Genomic DNA, 22376 nt, shown 5'->3' with positions numbered 1-22376 from the left:
GGTCACGAGGGTTTGTTAGAGGGGTTGCCAAAGACCATCAGAAAACACAGTGTTTTCTGTTGTTCATGGAAATTTTGGCCCGATTCTACCATTGATGGAGTTGAAAATGTTATTTGATTGTAGGGGAACTATAAATCCCAGCAACTACAACAACCAAAAGACAAAATCAACCCCCCCCCCCCAACCCCACTAGTATTCAAATTTGGGTGTATCAGGTATTTCTGCCAAATTTGGTCCAGTAAATGAAAATACATCCTGTATATCATAACAGTATATTTCATAGTATAATCCTGTATATTTCATATACAACTGTAGCAAAATTACAGTTATGAATTAGCAACAAAAATAATTTTATGGTTGGAGGTCACCACAACATGAGGAACTGTGTTAAGGGGTCATGGCATTAGGAAGGTTGAGAACCACTGGTTTAAGGGAAAGGCTGGTTCACTATAGTGACTTTTCATGTACTTTATATAAAGCAGTCTCACTATTACAGGGAAGAGCATAATGTGGCCATCCAGATGTTGCTGGACTACATCTTTCAGCATTCATCACTAGTAGCCAAGTTGGTTAGGATTAATAGAAGCATTCGTTCAGCAACACTAAGGCCACATGATTTCTACCCCTGCTCTATTTCACAATTTTGTCAAATCTTACTACCACCTTAATTCACAATATGCTATTCATTTTCAATTTCCAGTTCTTAAAGAAATGCAGAATATAAATGAAATAAATACAACAGCAGACTCAGAATTCACCTTTGTCCATTCCAGTGATTCATTGAACCCAATTTCCACCCAGAAAAAGTAATATTGTTACCTGGGTCCCTGTTGCTACAGTATAAAGAGAAGGATAAAAGTAACATATTTTATTTTTATCTGGTTTACTTCAGCTGGAATGCTGAGACTTTAGTCATGTTTAGGGACATTTCCTGGAGATGTGGGCATTATAATAGTACTGTTGGCTGTATTCTAATCTCTAGTGTACTCTTACCGTTTCACAAAAACACCCACGTAATCTGGCACAATGCACGATAACTGGCACATCTTCTTCCACTGGTCCCCACAGTGGAATCGTATTGGCTGCAAAACCTTAGCTTGAGTAATATTGGCACAGTGTGCATGTAGGCTTGCCTTGCAGCTGCTCACCAGATGGTTCCCTTTAGCCATCTCTTTGCATTTATAAGCCCAGACCAAATTCTGCTAAGACTTAAAAAGTAAGTTTTTAAAAATTGATGATGCATTTCTCTGAAACATATTTTAATAATATATCTTGATCTTTGAACAAGGTTACCAAACTAGTCCATTATTTTAAAATATATATGCTTATAAATATAAAATAAAGGTTGCATATAAGACGATCCCCTCCCTGATTACTGCCCCAGGTTCTGTCCCACTCTCAGACTGTATTCCTGTATACCTGTGTACTTTTGGGAATGAAATTCAACATGAATAAAACAAGAATTTGGAAATAAAAAAACATGATCATCTCTGGCTCCATGTTTTTTTGTTTTTTTGTTTTTTTTGCTTTAGTTACAGCAAGTGGAAGCTTAAATATTTTGGTTTACATTTTTAAACACACCTATTAGAAGTAGCTTTTAAACTTGGTTGGAGATTATGTCTCCCAGAGGTTGTTGGACTGCAATTTACATCATTTGATGCTATTGCTATATTGGCTAAGGATGTTTGGGGGTCACAGCATAACATATAATAGCTGCCATAATTTCCACATCTGGTTTTAAGAGGCAATTGCTAGTCCCAAATAGAATAGAACACTTGCATTGTTATTATCAGTAAGCCCATGTTTTCTATGTGTTCATGTTATGCAGTTTCATTTATATGCAAATACCCATTCCATAGTAACCTACGGATGTGAGAGCTGGACCTTAGGGAAGGCTGAGCGAAGGAAGATAGATGCTTTTGAGCTGTGGTGTTGGAGGAAAGTTCTGAGAGTGCCTTGGACTGCGAGAAGATCCAACCAGTCCATCCTCCAGGAAATAAAGCCCGACTGCTCATTGGAGGGAAGGATACTAGAGACAAAGTTGAAGTACTTTGGCCACATCATGAGGAGACAGCAAAGCCTAGAGAAGACAATTATGCTGGGGAAAGTGGAAGGCAAAAGGAAGAGGGGCCGACCAAGGGCAAGATGGATGGATGGCATCCTTGAAGTGACTGGACTGACCTTGAAGGAGCTGGTGGTGGTGACGGCTGACAGGGAGCTCTGGCGTGGGCTGGTCCATGAGGTCACGAAGAGTCGGAGACGACTGAACGAATGAACAACAACAACACCCATTCCATGGACAAAAATCTACTCTGGTTGGGAGGAAAGATAGGATTCAATCTTAATGGGGACCAGGATGGTCCCATCCCTGCTGGCCTTCGGCAAGCAGGTCAAGACCTTTTTCTATCAGCCGTCATTTGGGGAAGGATAATGGGCATCCTGCTCAGGAGGTTGGATGGGATGTTTAGGGGGATCGTCTGTTTAAAGTGCATTTTAATTGTATTTATTATGTTTTAACTGTATTTTAAGCCAGACACACAGTACTATTTAATTGGGTTTTATTTTTTTTTGTATTAACTTTGTTTTAAATTAATTAAAGTGTATGGTTTTTAGCTACCTGAGTCCCCTCAGGGAGATAAATAATAAATACGATGCTTTGCTTACTGCCATCCTCTTATGTTGTTTTAATAGTTCTTCTCACTGTGGAAGATACTTTCTCAATTCCACAATTGAAATATATTTCACTAACCTTCCAAAAGATGCTTAAAATATGAGTTTAATGCATGGAGAAAGGGGGGTATAAATCAAATGAATAAGTAAACATGGAACATAGAAAGCAAAAAAAGCTGAATTATGTAACTGTATTTATCCTTAGCTATCTTCACAACTACTGTAGAAGTAGCTAAATTGCTTAAAACTACCACAAATATAAAAGGAGTAAAATGGTGAATCTGACCTCATAAGTATGTATGCAGATGATTCAGTTCTATTGTCTCAAATTCAGTAGAATTAACAGAGGAATTGAATTACTTTGTGAATTAGCAGTAAGTTGCTGAATCCTGAAAAAATCACTGTTCAGCAATTACATTAAAAAGATGACTGGGTGTAAAAGAAGATATGATAATTATTCAAGTTCTGTTATTTCTGGTAAACAGCAACACATAGGTTTTTAAAGTGATATGTTAATTGAAAAGGCAAGACATTGAAATGACACCAATTTAACTAATGATCATTTCTCCCCTCTCATATTCCAACCTTTGTTATTAATGGAAATGCTTCAATGAGTACCTGTTATGCCTAGTGCACATACAGGCTAAATCTCTGTGCTGCAGAAAAATCCTACTGATCAAAAGTTCAGCAGTTTGAGCCTGGGTTGGGGTGAGCACCCACCATTAGCCCCAGCTCAGCAGGTCAAAAGCAGAAATGTGGATAGATAAAATAGATGCTGCTTTTAGCAGGGAAGTAATAAAGGCACCCTTAAGAACATTGATTGGAGGAAAGTAGCTCAGCCTAGAAAATGGAACAACAGCATTTATCTTTATTAAAAAGATATATATGGTAAGATAAAGCTACAGAGTTAAAACAAAGAAACAGCAAATGGCAGCAAAGAAAAGGATTTGCAGAGTTGTAGTTTGCTGTGATTTCCTTGTTTCTTTTAAAATCTAAAAGAGATTTTGGAAGCACAGTGAGATAATTATAAACTACAGATGCAGAGAAGGGAAGATGATTTGGGAGGATGCCAGATAAGGTGGAAGAAATCCTGACTTCTATATCAACCGGTATATTCAGATGTAACTTAGTTAGGTTTTACAGTATGATGAGAACATTCTGCAAATATTGACCGATTGGAACCAGGCGAGTAAAACATTATGGCAGGAGATATTTAGGATTCTCCGAAGAGCAAGGAAATTTTCTTTGGCTGTCTGCAGTGAGAGCTATTGACACAAGCTCTGTGTTAGAAAAAAGAGCCACCTTAGTAGGAAATTTCCATGCTGGTTAAGATCAGTTTGATTTTCCGCATTGGTTTTTATTATTTTATTTTATTTTTTGCTCTTTTGGGATTATTTTCTAGAATTTATTTAGTTTACTGTTTCTTTTATTTTCCTTGTGCTATACCCTACATTAACAATTGGTTTAATCTTTCATTAGGCAATGTATGTGAAAGCAGGAAATGCTGTTATATTCAGTAAAAAGTTATGACATTTGGTCAGATTTGTTAAAAAGAACAAATCAAAGCTGGCTAATGATTGGGACATGATTAAGTGTTTAAAAACTTCGCAACCATTATTTGTTATTAATCTGCTATGTTTAATTGATTGGATTATACTGATTGTTTCTGCATTAATTTTTTAAATGGGATTATACTGTAAAACACTTGGCAACCATTGGAGGAAGGTCTAAAATGAAGTGTTTTATATTAATGTATTTATCATTCCTAGTAATATGTACATGCAAATATGATAACATGGATTACTACATATGCTGAGAAATTTGATGCTTTCTTTCTGTCAGGATTCAGAAGTTATTTTAAATTAATACATTCCATCAATTTTTGAATGATCAATCATCATGTAGATAAATCCTTTTGAGTCAATGGATCTATAGTCATTTATATAGGAGTAAGACCTGTTGAAGTCCATTGAGCTTATTTCTGAGTACACAAGTATATAATTGTTTTTCTCTTAATTGTTAAAATGAACTTTTAAAAATTTCATTTCTACTCCTAAACAACTTAGGCAATCAAATAGAGCAAATTTGAAGTGTTCAGGTGTATCCAACTCTTCTGTTTTCTCTTGTTGAGTTTATCTAAAAATATAGCACAGCTTTCATATTCATAGGCAATGGACAAAAAAGTCATACCTATTATGATCTGTTTTATAATATAAGTGTATATATAGATATTCACTGTGACCTAATGACAATCATTAAGGGCACATCTACACTGACCACTTGGGTTGGTGAGATGATGGATCAGATCTGTAGCAGCTAAATGCCAGGTGCAACTGATCCGGCTTCACCCAGAGAAAGACCACCTTAGCACATCTTTGCCCTGGGTTAAAATAACTTAGGGGAGAACCTGAATTGCGCACCAGAAAAACCCAAACCATGAATTAGGACTTGTCAAGACAGCTGGACTGGTTCCTAACAAGATCCCACAGCAGCTGTCTTAACGGCTAGTCCCTTCCCTTCCTCATGGCTGCCCACCAGCTCTAAACACTGCTTGGTGATAGTTCAATAAGCTAAGCTTGGTCATCCTCCATTCCAAATTCCTCCCCTGAAGTAAATGGCCAACACTCACTCAAAGGAAGCTAAGGACTTTCTGACTGTCTGTTATTCTCTATTGTGACTTTAACCTCTGTTGATTTGTGGGTCTGGGCTGAGGAAGAGGTTTACAGATTTGTTACAGATAAGATAAATGGCTCTGTCACTCTTTATAGCCTTATCTTACCTGTCTGAACGTATCTCTCATTATGAACCATCTAGGACTCTAAGATCGTCTGGGGAGGCCCTGCTCTTGGTCCCACCTCCTTCGCAGAAGCGTCTGGCGGGGACAAGAGACAGGACCTTCTCAGTGGTGGCCCCTCAGCTGTGGAATGTCCTCCCTAGGGATATTAGATTGGCCCCCTCCCTCCTGCCATTTCATTAAAAAGTCAAAACCTGGCTCTTTGAGCAACCTTTTGCAAATGCAGCATAATAGGTAAATATGGAACTACAGAACTGCTTGACGATGCGACTGGAAAATGAGTTTAGTATGGAGACATTGATGACTTATGTTTTTACTGGTTTTTGTATGGTTTTATATTATAAACTAAATGTTTTTAAACTGTATTTTATGTCTGCTGGGGCACCTAATTGCTGCCAACTGTAAGCCGCCTTGAGTCGCCTTTGGGCTAAGAAAAGCGGGATATAAATACCATAAATAAATAAATAAATAATCTTAAAATTCGAAACACAATGCGTTGAATGAGAGTTGATAAATGAAATGCAGTCCAAATGAGATGATTGCATAGTTAGTGGACAGTTTATCCACTTAGTTTATCTTGTTCTGGAAGGGATTGCCTTCCTCCTCAAAGATCAGTCTGAGCATATGTATTGATATAGCATTGACATTAAAGGCCGTCTTTGCTCCTCTCACTCAATACACCTTTTATCAGCTTTGGTTGGTATCCACTGTGGCTGTGCAGACAGTGATAAGCTGATCCTAGTTACACTTTTTTTTTGGTGCTGATAGCTTGTTTAGATTTTAGTTCGTTGTTCACAGGGCTTCTTTTGAAAACGGATCAGAAACATCAGTTGATCCAATACAGGGCAGCAAAATTGCTAACTTGGAATCAGTGAATTGATTATCATTTGCCAGGGTTTTGTCAACACTTTGTGGATCCCATTTCCTTTTCTACTTTAGACATTTATACAAATTTAAACATTTCTTTTCACTACTCTCAATAGTTTTTGAAAAGTTTTATCCAAACACTAATTCCTACAAGATTTCTTAAATTTATTCTTAACTGAAACCAGAGTTTTGGAATATATTTTTATTAGCTGGATGAGCCATTTTGGGGAGGGGGGGGGAGTGTTCAGAGAGTCAAGAAGTTGTCTTTATTTATTTAGACAGAACAACATAACATTTATTAATCAGTAATTTAGGAACATTTATTTCATGTCAACAGATCAGAACTAAGTTTTTTTAAAAGCATAGATTTTAAAGCAATGTGATGAAGTGCTATTTTTAAATCAGTGAAAATGATCCATGCTTTAAATTTGTAATGATAGAGCTAACAGACTGAATTAGATAAGAATCGATTAGTTATTCAAAACCTTTTCAGGTTAAGGACAGTCTTAATACATTAGAATACTGTGTGTTTGAAAGCAGGGAGAGAGAATGTGCCAGATAGGCCTCTCAATGTTTGTTAAAGCTCTTTACTTCATTTCTGGAACAGCTCCACAAATTTGTTCAGCACAGAGCGTACTATTGGAAATGTATCATGAATGTGAAGGCTGTGCCAAATTTGTCTATTTTATATTCTGTTAACATTATTATAAAGCCTCACATGATTATAGTTGCAGGCCATGCTTTCTAGGATGCCACACTATAATTTAAGATCTGAGACCGTAAGTTGTTTGCACCCTATTTTGCTCTTTTCCCCAGAATCTTGTTTTTTTCCTGCATAGTACACTAGGCTTGTACAAAGTTTTATTTACTTAGATATTCTCTGCTGAATAATTGTGAACCACTTGTAACAACTATGTGGTTAATTGGTGAGGTTAAGGTGGAGATCCAGAAGTATATTCAGTGACAGAATTCTAATTACAGTTCTGTACTTATATGTGTGCATATAGTAACTTCATTTATAATTTAGAACAAATACGTGCTAATTCAATTTGAATTTCAGAGCTCTGTCAAAACGATATATTTTCTTAAACTTAAACTTAAAATGATCCATGAAATTTGTATGTGTTTTAGCCCTCAATGGATACACCTCTCAGTACATATACCCAATCTCTGTAATTAATTCTGTAGCTGCCATTTTCAGGATGGCTATCACTTATCAGTTGGATAAAATATGGTGTATATCGTAGGGATGTGTGATCCATTAAAAATGGTTCAAAAATCATTACAAAACTGGGGGGGGGGGAGCTGGTGCTTCATTTTTAAAGTGTTTCTAAAGTATATTTAGTGAAAATTCTTTACTATAATGAGACTAATGAAATTTCATTACTATTTTGTTACTATAATTGTGCATGCACATAATTAAGTTACTATAATTGGGGAGACTCCTCTCTGTCTCATTTTTAAAGTTATTGTGGTGAAACTTTCTACAATGGTGGAACATATTTACCACTGTTAGTCCACCAAATTTCAGTACATTTCACCTTTTTTTGGCAAATTTTCAAAGTTTTAATAATAAAGAAAATCTGTTCCTAGTTTCAAAGTGTTATTTCCTACTTAATCATCTAATCCTTACTTTAAAAATAGTTGTTCTATTTCAGAAACTTTGCTAAATTGGTGGAGACCCAACAAAGCAAAATGTTGAGGGACAGACCTCACTTCCCGCTATCCTGATTGGTGCTTTCTGATGCTGATGCAGTCTGGGAAATGTACTTTTGGGGAAACTTCAGGGGCTCCTATCGCCCTCATTTTTAAAGCTGATGGGATGAAACTTGCTGCAATGGTAGAACACATTTACCACTGTTAGCCAACCAAATGTCAGAACATTTAATTTATCCACAACTTTTTGATAAGATTTCCACAAAAGCAAAGTTCTCTCCACTATTCTTATTGGTGCTTTCTGATGCTGATGCAGTCTGGAAAATGTCGTTTTGGGCAGGGTCTTTTGTATTCTGTAGCATAGGGCTACTCCTTTCCCAAAATGCACTGCTCCCTCTTTTCACTGCTCCTAATGCTGAGAGGAGACACCATTAATTCCAGGGAGATAAATGGCAAGGCAAGCAGGCAGCCTTTTTGGCTTAATGGCTTTGCTTCCTTGCACTGAATATGAAACTTACTTTGGGAGCCTTCCAAGATTTGTAAAACTAAAACAAAAAGTATGGAGTAAGTTTAGATTCTAAAATAATTTGTGTGGGCCACATAAATGCTTTGGATATGGCTTCCAACTTACAAAACTTCCGATTTTCTTACAGTTTTTGACTCTTCTGGTTTATTTATTTTTTTGCATATGCCTAGTTTATTATATAAACAACCATGCCCATATGAAAAGCTCATTTGATAGTAAAATATGGTGGGGGAGGGAGCTTCAACCAAAATAGAAAGAAGAAGAGTTATCTACATTATTATCTGTTCATTTTCATCATGTATTTCTTTCAAGTATTTGTCATATAGTACATGTTTTTCCCTTATACTCAAAGCAGCACTGTGGAAAAGTACAATGCTAAGAGAAAGTGGATGAAGGCATTCATTATTACCCTATAGTTGAACAGGGGTCAAATTGGGTGTTCCAGCTGCTATTTCGGTATTATATACTCCAGTATACCACAGTATAGCAGATTGTGAGAGTTTAACATTGACAAAAATGTCTTCTTAAAAAACCATAGTAATGGGTTTTTTTCCACTTGCTCTATCACGGATTATCACATGTCTACATTTGAACACAAGCCATTTTGGGAAATGTCAGTTATAGAATTAATGTCATTAAACAGGAATATCTATCATAAAAGTATGTGTTTATATGTATCTAAAATGTATCCCGATTTTGCAGAATCCCTTATATTTTACAGGAGTCTATGGTAGCTACAGATTGTTGTTTTGTGGGAACTTTGACTAAATATCCGTATTCAAAACCATGGCAGTCAACATTTAACCTTTTATTTTGCCTTTTCTCTCCCCACCCTACTTCTTCCCATTTCTTTTAGGATATTAATGTATGTATTCTTGAGAATTATCCTGAATGTTCCAATCCCAGATTATTTTATATTATTCCATATTTCTGTGGACAGCATCCAAGATGCAGGTAACTATATGTTCAGTTTTTCCTCTCAACTCTGTTTGTTCCAAAGTTTGCCACTCATGGGAGCCAGGAGTATATGACTTTGGAGTTTCTAATAGCTTTAGAAACTCAAAACTATACCTTGCCAATGTTGACATGAAGGACAATGAGTCATGTAGAATGTCAGTTAGTCATGGCAGCGAGCAAGCTGTGCCAAATGAAAGGGGATTGGGTAAAATAAATCCCAAACTTATTAACCAAATTATTCACAGACTAAATGAGTGATGATATTCACACAACACTTTCCTTCCTTCTTTCTTTCTTTCTTTCTTTCTTTCTTTCTTTCTTTCTTTCTTTCTAAACCAGAGGTCCCTAAAAAGTAGAAATTAAATCGACATCTTTTTACAACCAAATTTTAATTCTCATAAATATCCGGCTGAATCTGACTGTCCACTATTGATTATCATCTATTGAACCCTTTATTGCTTTAAATTTATTAGTATTGTTATTATATTTATATTTATAACCCGCTTTATCTCCCCAAAGTGGACTCAAAGTGACTTGACATAAAAGTATTAATATACAATTTAAAATGTAGAAATATACAAACATTAAAACAGAATTAAAACAAATCATTAAAATTCACAGTTAAAATCCATCAAAACATATTCAGAGTGAAACATTAATACGTTTTACGAGGCTATACATGTTCACCTTCAGGTTGTTTCCAACGGATGGCAGCCCTTTGGTGAACCTATCATAGGGTTTCTTGGAAAGGTTGGCTAGAGCCCAGCACCACCCAGAGTGTTTCCATGGCTTTGCAGGGATTTGACTCCTGGACTTTCAGAATCTGAGGCATCATCTACACAAGTCACATACAGTAATCCAGAGACAGCTATATTGCACAGCATCGAGGTGGAGTCCAGACCCTCCAGTGGAGTTAAAACCAATCACCTTACATTGGTGGTATGATGTCACCACTGCCAGACTACCGTGGAACTCAAGATAAATCCTGTCTATCACTGAATGCCTTTGCTGACATCAACAAATGTGCCCATGTAATCAGGGAGGAGGAAAGGACCCAATCCATCCCATTTTCCCTGTTCCACAGGATGGTTGTAGTAGTCCATGTGAATAGTGGACCAGTTCAGATTTGAACCAGTTCACTGTCAATGCTAATCTAGAGTGCAGAGCATTTTTGGCTACTTTTAATGCAGGCCAAAACAGTGTTACAGAACAGAGATTGGTGAATGTTGGTTGGATGACGAGGAGCAGCTTCTAGTTCAACACAGGGTATGGGGTGTATGTAGTGTAGACAAGCCCATCATCCAGAGCTTTCCAAACTTTTCATGTTGGCGACAGAGGTTGGATGGCCATCCATGGGTGCTTTGGTTCTACCTGACTGAAGAGGTTGGACTAGATGGCCTTTGAGGGTCTCTTCAAACCCTAGAAAAGTATAGACTTCCTGGGAGTCCTGTGGAGTCTCTTCTTTCAATGTCTTTGAACTGAGGTTGGATGGCTGTCCATTGAGACCGCTTTGATTGTGTTTTCCTGTCTGGCGGAAGGGGGTTGGGTGGATGTCCTTTGAGGGTATCTTCTTTCCACTCACACTCTCTTCCTCCTCCTCCAGGGGCAACCAATGCAGGGCATTGAGCATGGTGCTAGTTGAATGGCTGCCACCACCGCCAATACGCTCTTTTGCTTGCAGGGGCGGGGGGAAGAGGAGCATTTTTTATGTGACACACTGGTGGACTACAGCCAACACACTAATGTGCCGCTCTCATCTGTACTCATTGTTTGGTATAAAATAATTTAAATAAGTCATCAAACTACTATTTTGAATTACTGAGTAGTGTGCTATAAAGAAAACATTTCATATTTATTGTTGAATAACACATTTTCAAAATTCATATTTTAAAAATCTCAAATATTTTTAAGGGAACCTGGTGAATGGGCCCTTGAAAGAGCAAAAGTGAATGTGAATGAAAATTTCCTTCTCGTGGGGATTCTGGAAGAATTGGAGGATGTGCTGCTTTTACTAGAAAGATTTTTACCTCATTATTTCAAGGATGTACTCAGCATCTACAAAAATCCAGGTAACTGTTGACTGATACATTCCGGAATTCATTTTTATTATTCAGTAGATGTTCTTGTTTTATTTAAAGATTCATAAATGCCATGCCTTTACATTCAGAACAAAAAGTCAGTTGTAAATGTGTACTTGAAAAGATTGATGTATTCTTTTAAAATAGATTGTTCCCTGTCTTCAGTTAGCCTTTTTGTGCATGTGTTGAAACAAATGGCACAGCTTAAACTGGAAAACTATTGCTTTACTTGACATTCTCTGTAGGTGGCAGAATTTTGAAATAATCCATTTTAATCTATCTATATATCTATACACATAATAAAAGTGAAAATATGTATGTGTGTATGTGGCTGGGGTGTCCACTTACACAGGCAAGCTCCTGCCTCCACAAAAAGTACCAATGGCCCTCCCTCCAATGATATTGCAAGTTATAGCAAGCACCATGAACATGTACAACAGCGCTGCCAATGTCCTCCATAAGCATCATACTGCCCACCACCCAGATGTTCTGTTTTTCCTCCACCACAGACATCTCAGTGTTTCTTACTCTTTCCATTGGTGTGGAATTTGCATGACCCCACCCACTGCCTCTACCTTAACCCTTTCCTATTCTTTTCTATGGCACACAGCAAACAGAGGAATTGATCAGCAACTAAACCTACATTAACTGTACTTTATGATTTAATATTGTCTAAGCAAAATGCCTGTGTAAGAAATGTGCCAAAGTTATTATCAAGATGTTTTGTAGTTTTTATGGTCTTCCAGATATTAGCAGTTTTAGACAAAAGAGTGTGCATATGAAACCTTTAAATATTGGTGGAGAAGGGAATGACAAATCACGTATGAAGAAGTAAAATCAGCTTAGTATTGTCGAAGGCTTTCATGGCCGGAATCACTGGGTTGTTGTAGGGTTTTTTTGGGCTACAACTGGTCTTTTTCAGGCTTGGATCCAGATTGACACACAGTGGAGTTCTCCATGTGTTGATTCCTCTTGCTCATTGCAACTCTACTCAACTGCTACTCTGCCAACTTAGATGATTTCAAACAATATGGTAGTTGGCTGTGAGGACTGCAGGGGAGAGGAATAATCAGTGAAAAGCACTGTCTCTTCCCCACTTCTCCTCCTGCTGGATCCCTGTTCCTTCCATAAACAAAAGGAGTCCTTCATTCACGTCATAGCACATCTGGAAAGATTATTTTGAGTCATACTAAAGGATTAAAGTATTATAAAGTGGATATTAAAATAATGATTATTCAAAACACCAGGCATTCGGTGTAAGTTTACTTTGCTTTATAGATATGTCCAAGGATTAAAATATTTAGTCCATGAATTAACTAGAACGAGACCACATTTAATAAATGTTTTCTACATTGCCTCTGGTGCTTCTAAAATATCCAGTTTTATAGATGCCAAACATGCGAAATATCCTAGTGTTGCATTAATAACATTAGAATATTTTTAATCTCTAAATGCCTGAGAAAGTCAACAATATAATAAATATATTGCTTCAAAGACATAACTATGGTGGTCTGGAATAGCGTGTCTTTATGGGTAGATTGTGGGTATCAATAGCTATAGAAGTGTGAAGTTTGCGCAAGTTCTGTTTTAATAGTTGTTGAGGAGCTAACCATGCTAGTGGTGGAGACAGTTTATTGATTATTTCAGTAGTGCTGCCATTTGGTATCAACTACACTATGAAATATTTTGAAATGCCTTTAATGTATCACATGATTGACGGGTGTAAAACTGATATAACTGATATATCTTATACAAAGTTGGCTATGTGTTGCTACATAAGACTGGGCTGTTTTATTTATTAAAGATATTGCAACATTATTTGTTTGAAAGAATAAAGTTTTCAAAATGATTTATTTAAAATTATTTAATGAATACATCATACATCAAAGTACACTACAATGTTAACATTTACAGCAATACATTTCTATAACCAAAAGTAGTGACACCCACACTTTTTCAATCATATCACAGTTTAACCAAAACAGAGCAAGATCCATTCATCTTCTAGGTTTATTTTCTTAGATGACTCTATAAATTACCTCCTTGGGTGGAATTACAAAGTGTAGGTCAATAACGAAAAGAACCCTGCCTCTATTATCCACTAGCCTAATGGAGATCCAGAGAATAAGGCTTCCAAATAAGATCTTAGTGGTTGGTGGGTAGCCTTAGATGTTGGCAGCAATATTTGCAGCTTCAAAGACCAGCTCATGAATTGGGATCATGAGCTAATTAGCAATCATTGCGGTCAATAAAAAATTATATAATGCAGAGTTGGACAACTGAGCTAGGTCTTTTATGCCATGGGACCTTCTGCCTGCTACACAGACAGCCAAAACGACTGTAATTTTGCTTCTGGTTCTCAAAAACTGGTATTTTATGTTAAATGTAACAGAGAGACTTTGAAAGTGTTACACCTGGAGGCTTCGAAGGGCAGTAAATTTACTTTCTTGTTTGGACCAGAATTGGGGTGATTTTGTTGAAAAATATCATTGAGAGCTGCAGCAGGCTTCAGAACTACAGGTTGTCCATCTCAATGTAATGAAATTTGAGTGCCTAGCTCAACCATGAGTTTTAGTAGGAAAGCATGATATAAATATTTTTAAGAACAGCATCCAAAGAAGTAAACTTATAAAACGGTAGATTTAGGAAACAAAAGTGTCTTATTTGATGCCAAAGAGAACTGCCTTTCAGAAGAATGCCTTTCTCTTTGCCATAGAGTTTAAAAATACTAAATGAGATCAATTATATTAAAACCCAGTTCTAATTTATTTCTAGTAATAGTTACCCATTACAAGGGCTGGTAGAATAAAATTGGCAGACATGTGGCAAAGGTTTCTCTTATCTGTTATTCCCAAAGTACAGAATACACTCCTCTCAGAATTGTGGCCAATTCCTACTTTTGCTGCTTTTAGGGAGGGCATATGAAGGCATTTTTCCCAAACTTTGCTCCTCCAGGTATTTTGGACTTCACCTCCCCAAAGCCTCAGCTGTTTTCACCAGTGATAAAAGGATTCTGGAAGCTGAAGTTTAAACTCATGGAAGACCAGAATTTGGGAAATACTACTTTAAACTGACCTTTCCAACTTAGGATTTACTTTTTATTAATTGTTCAATTACTTAATTTGTTCTGCGTTTTTGTTTTTAACTCTGTTTGGTACCCACCCTGGGTCTTTCTTCTCTTCAGGAGAGATGTGGGATAACATGTAATAAATAAAATAGATGCAAGTAACACATAGTTTTAGTTTTCAGACTGCTGACCTCAGAAAATCTTTTACATGTCTTTTGGTTTCATAAAGAATATTATATCACTGGAATGTATTCTAAATAATACTTGTAGTTTACACTGAATACAGTATAACCCTTGAATCCTCTGGAGACACCCCCCAAAATCACCCTTCCCCATGGATATCTGAAACTGTGGATTATAGCAAACTCCATATTTTGACTATATTTGCACCAGAAGCATGCCATAGAAGAGCTAGCACAACAGCCCATAAACACTTCTATGGGTGGGTGTTGAGTGCGGGATATACTTTTGGGGATGTGGGTAGATTCATGGATGTTGAATCCGTGAATATGGAGGACATACTGTGCTAGTGAAATCTTGCTTGGTTTCCTGTGATATTTTTACTATGTAGAAACAGAATAGACAGTATCCATAATAATGGCTATCATAGTCTTCCCATGATAAAGAAGAACAGGACAGGAACAGCAAAATGGGCTGAAAAATACTTTATGTGCCTATCAAATTGCATAAAATGGCACCAAATTTTTAAATCCATCAATTACTATTTTTTTGTTGCGAAACTTCTTATAATAATTCTAGAACAATACCCCAGCAATACCATTTTAAAACTCATATTATTTAAGGTGGTAGAAGGTGGTAGAAGTAACACTGTGGAAGAGAGTGTGTGTCTCTGCTTTAAACTGGATTATATGACTACACACTGCCATATTATCTGGGATAAACAGAATACTTGGGATCAGATCCTGGGATATGGGGCCTGTCTGGAAGGGCCCTCAGAAGAACTTTGCTATTTCAAATCAATCTGAATTAGCAGCAGGATCAACCTCTACAACAGAGCCAAATTACCACAAGACAATGTATATCATTTATCTTAGCCATCAAGTAGTTTGGGTTTCTTCCCAGCTGCAAAACGTAACTGTCAGGTGCTAATTGAATGCTGACTTGTCTTTCCTTCCATAATTCCAGCAGTCTTTCAGCTTTTCTTATTATTAATAGCATGACATGTACATTTATCTGTTAGTTCACTGCTGTCATCCCCTTCCTCCAAAGGAAGTGCTCTTTCAAAAGTGAAACACTTCATTTAGGATTTTATTAGGGTAGAGAAATTTTGATGACATCACATTATCAGTTAGTCCCATCCACGGAAAGCAACTGCTACAAGCTTTCAGAATTTTATGCCAGTGATGAAATGTGTTTGTGTTAAATTCAGAGAAAGTTTCCTTATGCTTTATTAAGATATTGTTATGTAGTTATCTAAAGTCAGAATATATAAATAACTTCTTCCATGTATAACTCTATGTTCCTTAGGACCAACTTTCAAGCCCAGTTGTATCTCCTGCCACACACAGCTGGGTATGCTAGTGGGCACTTAAAATAAGCATTTTAATTATGTTATTCCAGAAAGGAGTGAGAGTGTTCAGCCACTTCGAAGTAGGCAGAAAAATGTTTCTGTTCCAGAATACCTTTGTAATGTTTTTTGTAAAATAATGTTTTATTAGTGAAATTATGTTCTATTTTAGTATCTATATTTTATTACTTAATTTCAATTCTCTTTTGGTTGTAAGTCTATTAATTGTCTACTTTATATTTTTGATATTGTGTGATGTTAATTATGGCATTGAGTGTTTTCCTTTTAATATGTATGTAATCTACCCTGAGTCCCCTTGGGGAGAGAGGGCGATCTAGAATTTTTTATTATTATTATTATTATTATTATTATTATTAAAATACAATTTTTTAAAATTTAAAAAATGTGCTCGGAGAGTGAAGAGATCTTTTGTCTGCACTCCAGGTATATTTACCGAAGTATGGAAACACATATTCCTAATAGAAAAATATTCAGCACTTGAGGAGGGAAAGGGAAGCTTCTAAAACTAATCTGTATTATACACCATTAATCTCAATAGTCAGTACTAAGAGGGTTTGTCCAGAAGATGGCATTGTCTCTCTTCTTTTCTCATGCAATTACAAAACTGGGAATTAGAGGGATAAAAACAAAAATAGACTTGCATTCTGACTCTAACTATTACTACATTATATTTTGCTCAGTGAAAAGAAAATGAATATGAAAAGTTTGAATTGTCCCACTGCTCTTCCTCTTGAATTTGTGAAATTTAGAATGACTGAGAATAATGTTCTATGTATTGTCAAAGGCTTTCATGACCAGAATCACTGGGTTACTGTGAGTTTTCCAGACTGTGTGACCATGTTCCAGAATCTTCTGGAAAATGGCCATATAGCCCGGAAAACCCACAGCAACCTAGTAATGTTCTACTTTCTACAGGACTGCGTTTTACAAACAACTACTTCAGTAAGAGTATACCAGTTTGTTGTTGTTATTTTCTTCATTTGCAGCATATAGTTTGAAACAGACAATCAATAACCTAATGATTTCTACAGTCTGCCAGCTATCATTTCATGCAAAGAAACAAAACCCATGGTTGTTTCATTTCCAGTCTTATAATAAACAATTGTCTTTGTTGAAAATCTGTCTAGCTGTGACACGGGGTTCACTGTGCAATCAAAAACTACTAATGGAAGTAGTCTTTCCAAACGGTCACAGCCAGCAGTGACTGTGAGAATAGCCACAGACCTCCTATGTAGTTAGTGACTATATGCACTAACTAGCTGTTTGTTGATTCTTACTTTCCTGAACATGAAATATTTGGATGCTAGAGAAAGCTACTAATATAACACAGTGGGCCACCAAGACCTGGGAGTTCACATCTCCAGTGTACCACACACAGACAGATCAACTAAGATCAGCCCAGATTTTGGACAGTGTTACGTGATGCCATCTTTGTAGTCGTGGGAAAGATGTATAGCTAGAGCCCACCTAGAGGAAAGCCAGCAACTCTGAGTATTGCCTCCTATGAGAGAGTTATTATAACCAAGAATTTACTTGAATCGGCAACAAACACACAGAATTTGCAAGTCAGCCTATTCATCCCTGGAAATAGAAGCGGTGAATGTGGAAAAGGAATCCTGGTCCAAACCAGAAGCAAATAAATCAGAAATTAAATCAGAAATAAAAAGACTTGTGGAGTCAGCTGGATCAAGAATTTTTAAAATTGCAACTTATTTCCAACTTCAAATGTTATTCAGTCTTAATAATAATGACTTTAAAAGGTCAAACTGTTGGATTTGTGTTACCCTAATGCCTCCTGCTTATACAGCATCAAAATTGAATATTCTCTGGCTTTTCTAATTTTTACAAAGAACTTCTGTTTGGTCCCGGGAAGTGCTGATTCATCAATTTCCTTTGTTCCAATTCATTTGGATGCTATTCCTTTGTATATACTTCCTTGGTTTGTGTGGTTTCCAGTGCACATGGGGAAATCTTTTTTTCATATAATACTGTTCAGATTTCATCTCCTAAATAGAGAGCAATAAAGAAGAGGCAGTGCACATGCATAGCCAATGCCAATGCTGTGGATTTACTGGAGCTGTGCCATCCAACTTCATCCAAAGCAGTGTGGCATTGGAGTTTGTCTACTATTATACTACAATTATGTGAGATGTGGAATGAAACACATTTAGACCACAGACTGCATGATATGCTTGAGACAAACTATAGCATAATACAAGTAATCTATCACAAGAACAGGCAGAGTATAAACATGGCTGCTACTTGGCAGTCCAAAATGTTAAGGAATGTTTCCAAGCACAAGTTGGAGGAAGGGTTATACTGGAAAATCCTGCCTATTTGCAACCTCATATCAGTTTCAAAAACCACCTGCAAGTTCAGATGTCTGGCAAGATTTATTTTGCCCTTTCCTGGCAGCCTGCAAAAGAACTAAAACCAAAGGGGCCAGAAAATAAAGGAAGAAGCAAGAAAGGAGGACAAAAGAAGGGGGGGGGGGGAGAAGGTGATTCAGTTTTGGCTCTGGCCCTGCCCATTGTGTTTCTTTGGCCCAGCTTACTACTCATAATGGTATCTTAATCATTGCAATTTATGTCCTTCACTTCCTCATTAAAGGCCAGGATGTTCCCCGGGAACTGGCCTGTAAAAGAACGTGATTTTCAATTAAAATAAAAAGTTTCCCTAATGCTTCCTACAGGTAACTAAGTTTGTCTGCTTGGACACTTGGAGCGCTGCAATCCTGACACACAATGTTTTTAACTATTTGCTTGCAGTGTAGTTCTCTGTGCTCTAATACAGTTCTTTAAAAAATACTTCACCTTTTAACCCACTTTCTTACAGAAAATTCAGATTTTTTTGGGCAGTTAACCAGCCCTCCAAGGCTGTGGATTGGGATGGGGGGAGTTATTGATGGGCAGAACTGCCTTGTGGGAAATGATCTTTCCTGTCGAGAATGGTTCTTTCCCAGGTTGTATTTTTCAAAAGAAGGTGTGTTTATCCAGTTACTTCCATATCAGTATTAGTGCACCCCTACCTAACAGAATATACATATATTTGCATGCATAATGGAAAGTACAATGCAAAAAAAAGTAGAGTGACCACAGCTGTGTGGCTGAAAATCATGCAAAGGATTGGAAATGTGGACCATTACGTAACAGGTGAAATTGCCAGGGGAAAATGGGTGGTTCAGTTATGGCAATCTAACCATCGTGTGTATGGTGTGTGTGGCATTAATGAGATCACTGAACAGTCAATGTGGACTAGAAGAATGCAGAGCTAAACATATTTTTTATCAGTGTACACAAATCCTTAGTGGTGAAAAGGTCAGACATCTTTCATTTAGTTGTACTGAATACGAAAAGTCTGTGAGTTCCAACATAAGTAATGATTTTACCTTGTGAGATATGTCAATAACTACTTCAAAAGTTATATGCCTCTCACTGAGAATTAAAATGCACAAATAACTTTTTTTTCTTGATTGGAATCAGAGTTGTAAATGGATGTTTGTCATCCAGTGCTCTCTCCAAGAAGGTCCCTCTATTATAGGCATGGGTAAACTTCAGCATTCCAGGTGTTTTGGACTTCAACTCCCACAATTCCTAACAGCCTACTGGTGTTTTGGAGTTGAAGTCCAAAACACCTGGAAGGCCAAGTTTGCCCATTCCTGCTCTATAAGGCCAAGACAGCATACAGAAATCGGTGTGACAAGACAAAGCAAATCACCAGAACCTTACAAACAGGACCCCATTCATACAAGAGATCTCACTTCAGTTTCAGGCAATGATCCAGTTTTGCCTTTAAGTCATACTCTACAGGATTGCCCCCAACAGTGTAATGAAGCTTTTAAGGAGGTATAGTGGAAAAGCAGGGACGGGAAACTTGTGAACAGTATCTTTGGATTCAATCTATTGCTCCCACACTAGAACCAAGCATCCTTCATGAAACAAAATGAGTTATCCTACAATGATTTCATTTGGAATCTTAAAATATAAAATATTCTTGTGTTTATGGAATTATTTTATTTCTCTTTGACTTAATACTGTGCTGTTGACATTTTATAGCCATTTCAGGATATCAAACTGTGCAGCTATTTCTTTCAGTGATCGCATCTGCTTTCTTGGCACAGTGGTTGCTTTATCATACAATTACTTTTAGAGACTCTCACGGGGTCAGCTTGCTGATGGACTTCTTTGTTTTTCTGCCACTATCTTCCCTGAACTTCTTTACAAGCTCATTTTTCAATTACTTCCTCCCAAAAACCTCAGTTTTTTATTCCCTTTGGATACAAAACACAGGCATTATCTGATTCATGTATCTAGTGGTTGCTAGAAATTATAGCACACAAATCCACACATTTCCTTGCTATCCTGCAAACTGAACCAACGGTTGCACACTGGAAAATCTCAGCACATCTATTAAAAATGGATTTGAAAAGCCTTGTACAAAATACGATAGCAAGTTGATTATCATGTTTCTATTTTCTTTGTGCTTTGAAAAATGTTTGATTCCAGGTCTTATGTTTGCTTTCACATATTTATTCTCTTTTGGCAGTTTCAGTTAGCTTCCAGTATAATGTTTGATAGCAACTCCAGATGACAAAACCATATGGATTATTTTTCCACTTTTTAGAGGCACTCCACAAACAACATTAAATAAGTTAAATTGTTCAGTTCTACAAAAAACAGAAAATTAGTATGAAATAAAATCTGTTTGTGTTCTGGACCATCTATGAAAAAATCTTGAGTCCTTGCATCTATGGAAAAATAAATTGTATGTGTGCCAGATTATTTTTAAGAATATATAGCTTTATAAGAAGTTGAAAAAGCAGCTCTTCTTTAATGAGGCCAAGTAACAGGGCTACCTTTTAAATCTGAGACTATCCCAAGATGTTGGTATTCTGTACACATGTTACAACTATTTACAACATATCTTGCAGCAAAGAAAGAACTTTGTCAAGGAAAGAATCCTGAAATGACAATAGAGAATTGCCTTTGAGGCGCCTTTCCTGCTCCTATCTGAAGATCAACCAGTATAGCTGTCTCAATTAAAGGATCCCACATATTCCAGCTGGAAATGGTGGGAAAACAGAATCTCCTATAACTGACCTCAATCTGATAGTTTGCTTTTACCATAAAATTTTACATTAAGGGGCAGTTTCAGTTGCAGTTTTCATACTTCATGCCATTCTATTTACAATAATCGGTGTAGTTATTTCTAGAATATTATGAGTCACGACATCACATTACTCTTCAACTACAGCGAGGGACTTGAATTACCATTAAAAGAAACATCCCAAGCTTTGCAGTAGACTCTCCTTGCAAGTGTGAGCTTTTAAATTCATCAGATGCAAACCCTCCTCATCTCACATGCTATTAAGATTTGGGAATAATATGAGGACGCTCTGGCCTGGTGACTAGAAAGTCTGTTACATGGGGTGAATAGTTCGCAGTGATAATGGTTTTGTAGTTTTCTAAATTGAGGAAGCATTTCTGACTTCATTTTAACTTCTTAACCTGGAGACCATCATTTCTCTAAACCGTAACTTCAGCTGAGAAGACCAGATTACACAGTGATTGGAGCTGTGATAAGATATAAGGACCAAGGCGCACTGTGGCTCACATCAGCAAAGTGCTTTGCCCACTTTTCTTTCTGTTTGATCCTGGAGACTCACTGCTTCCAACTCTCTCTTTATGCTAGTCACGTTCACTGTTCTGAACCATACCGTATATAGCATGGCCCATTTATCCATGGATTCAGTGTCCACAGTTTAACTTACTCGTGCTCCAAAAATTCCATCTCATAAGAGGCTTTTCTCAGTCATCCAGTGTGAATCTGTGGTGTGCTTCTAACCCATATGTAATCAAAATAATGGATCCACAGTTTCAGGTATGCACAGAGGTTTTTGGGACATGTGTCCTGCAGATACTGGGGGTGTATTGCACATGTAGGTTCTATTTCTCAATGTGAAATAGGATTCAGTAGCAGGCTAAGATACCACTAATGTCTGAAGCATGTCCCATGTTTTAACCTAACTTCTCTGTACTAAATACATTTTTTGAAAAGCTGGGCAACATTCCTTCTGTCCTCTGAGGGTGTTTTTGCAGTTTCAGCAGCAACATTTTTCACCCAGAGCAGGAGGAGATTCTTTTGAAGCCCATGGGAAGTTCTGACTCAATCTGACTTATTTTGGTTTCTTCCATACTTCTGGGTAATCCTCG

At 37.0% G+C, this 22376-nt stretch overlaps 1 protein-coding gene across 1 annotated transcript in view; it reads left to right on the top strand.

Annotated features, from left to right (window-relative positions):
- The window catches only part of UST (uronyl 2-sulfotransferase), a 166355-nt gene that overhangs the window by 117473 nt on the left and 26506 nt on the right, over window positions 1-22376 (top strand). Inside the window, exons 6-7 of the mRNA XM_060753532.2 lie at window positions 9370-9467; window positions 11382-11539. Of these exons, the coding sequence (XP_060609515.2) occupies window positions 9370-9467; window positions 11382-11539 (256 nt within the window). The remainder of the gene's footprint in view (window positions 1-9369; window positions 9468-11381; window positions 11540-22376) is intronic.

The sequence above is a fragment of the Anolis sagrei genome, chromosome 1 (assembly GCF_037176765.1).
Source record: "Anolis sagrei isolate rAnoSag1 chromosome 1, rAnoSag1.mat, whole genome shotgun sequence".
Lineage (NCBI taxonomy): Eukaryota > Metazoa > Chordata > Lepidosauria > Squamata > Dactyloidae > Anolis > Anolis sagrei.
This window is presented reverse-complemented; position numbering and strand designations above follow the sequence as displayed.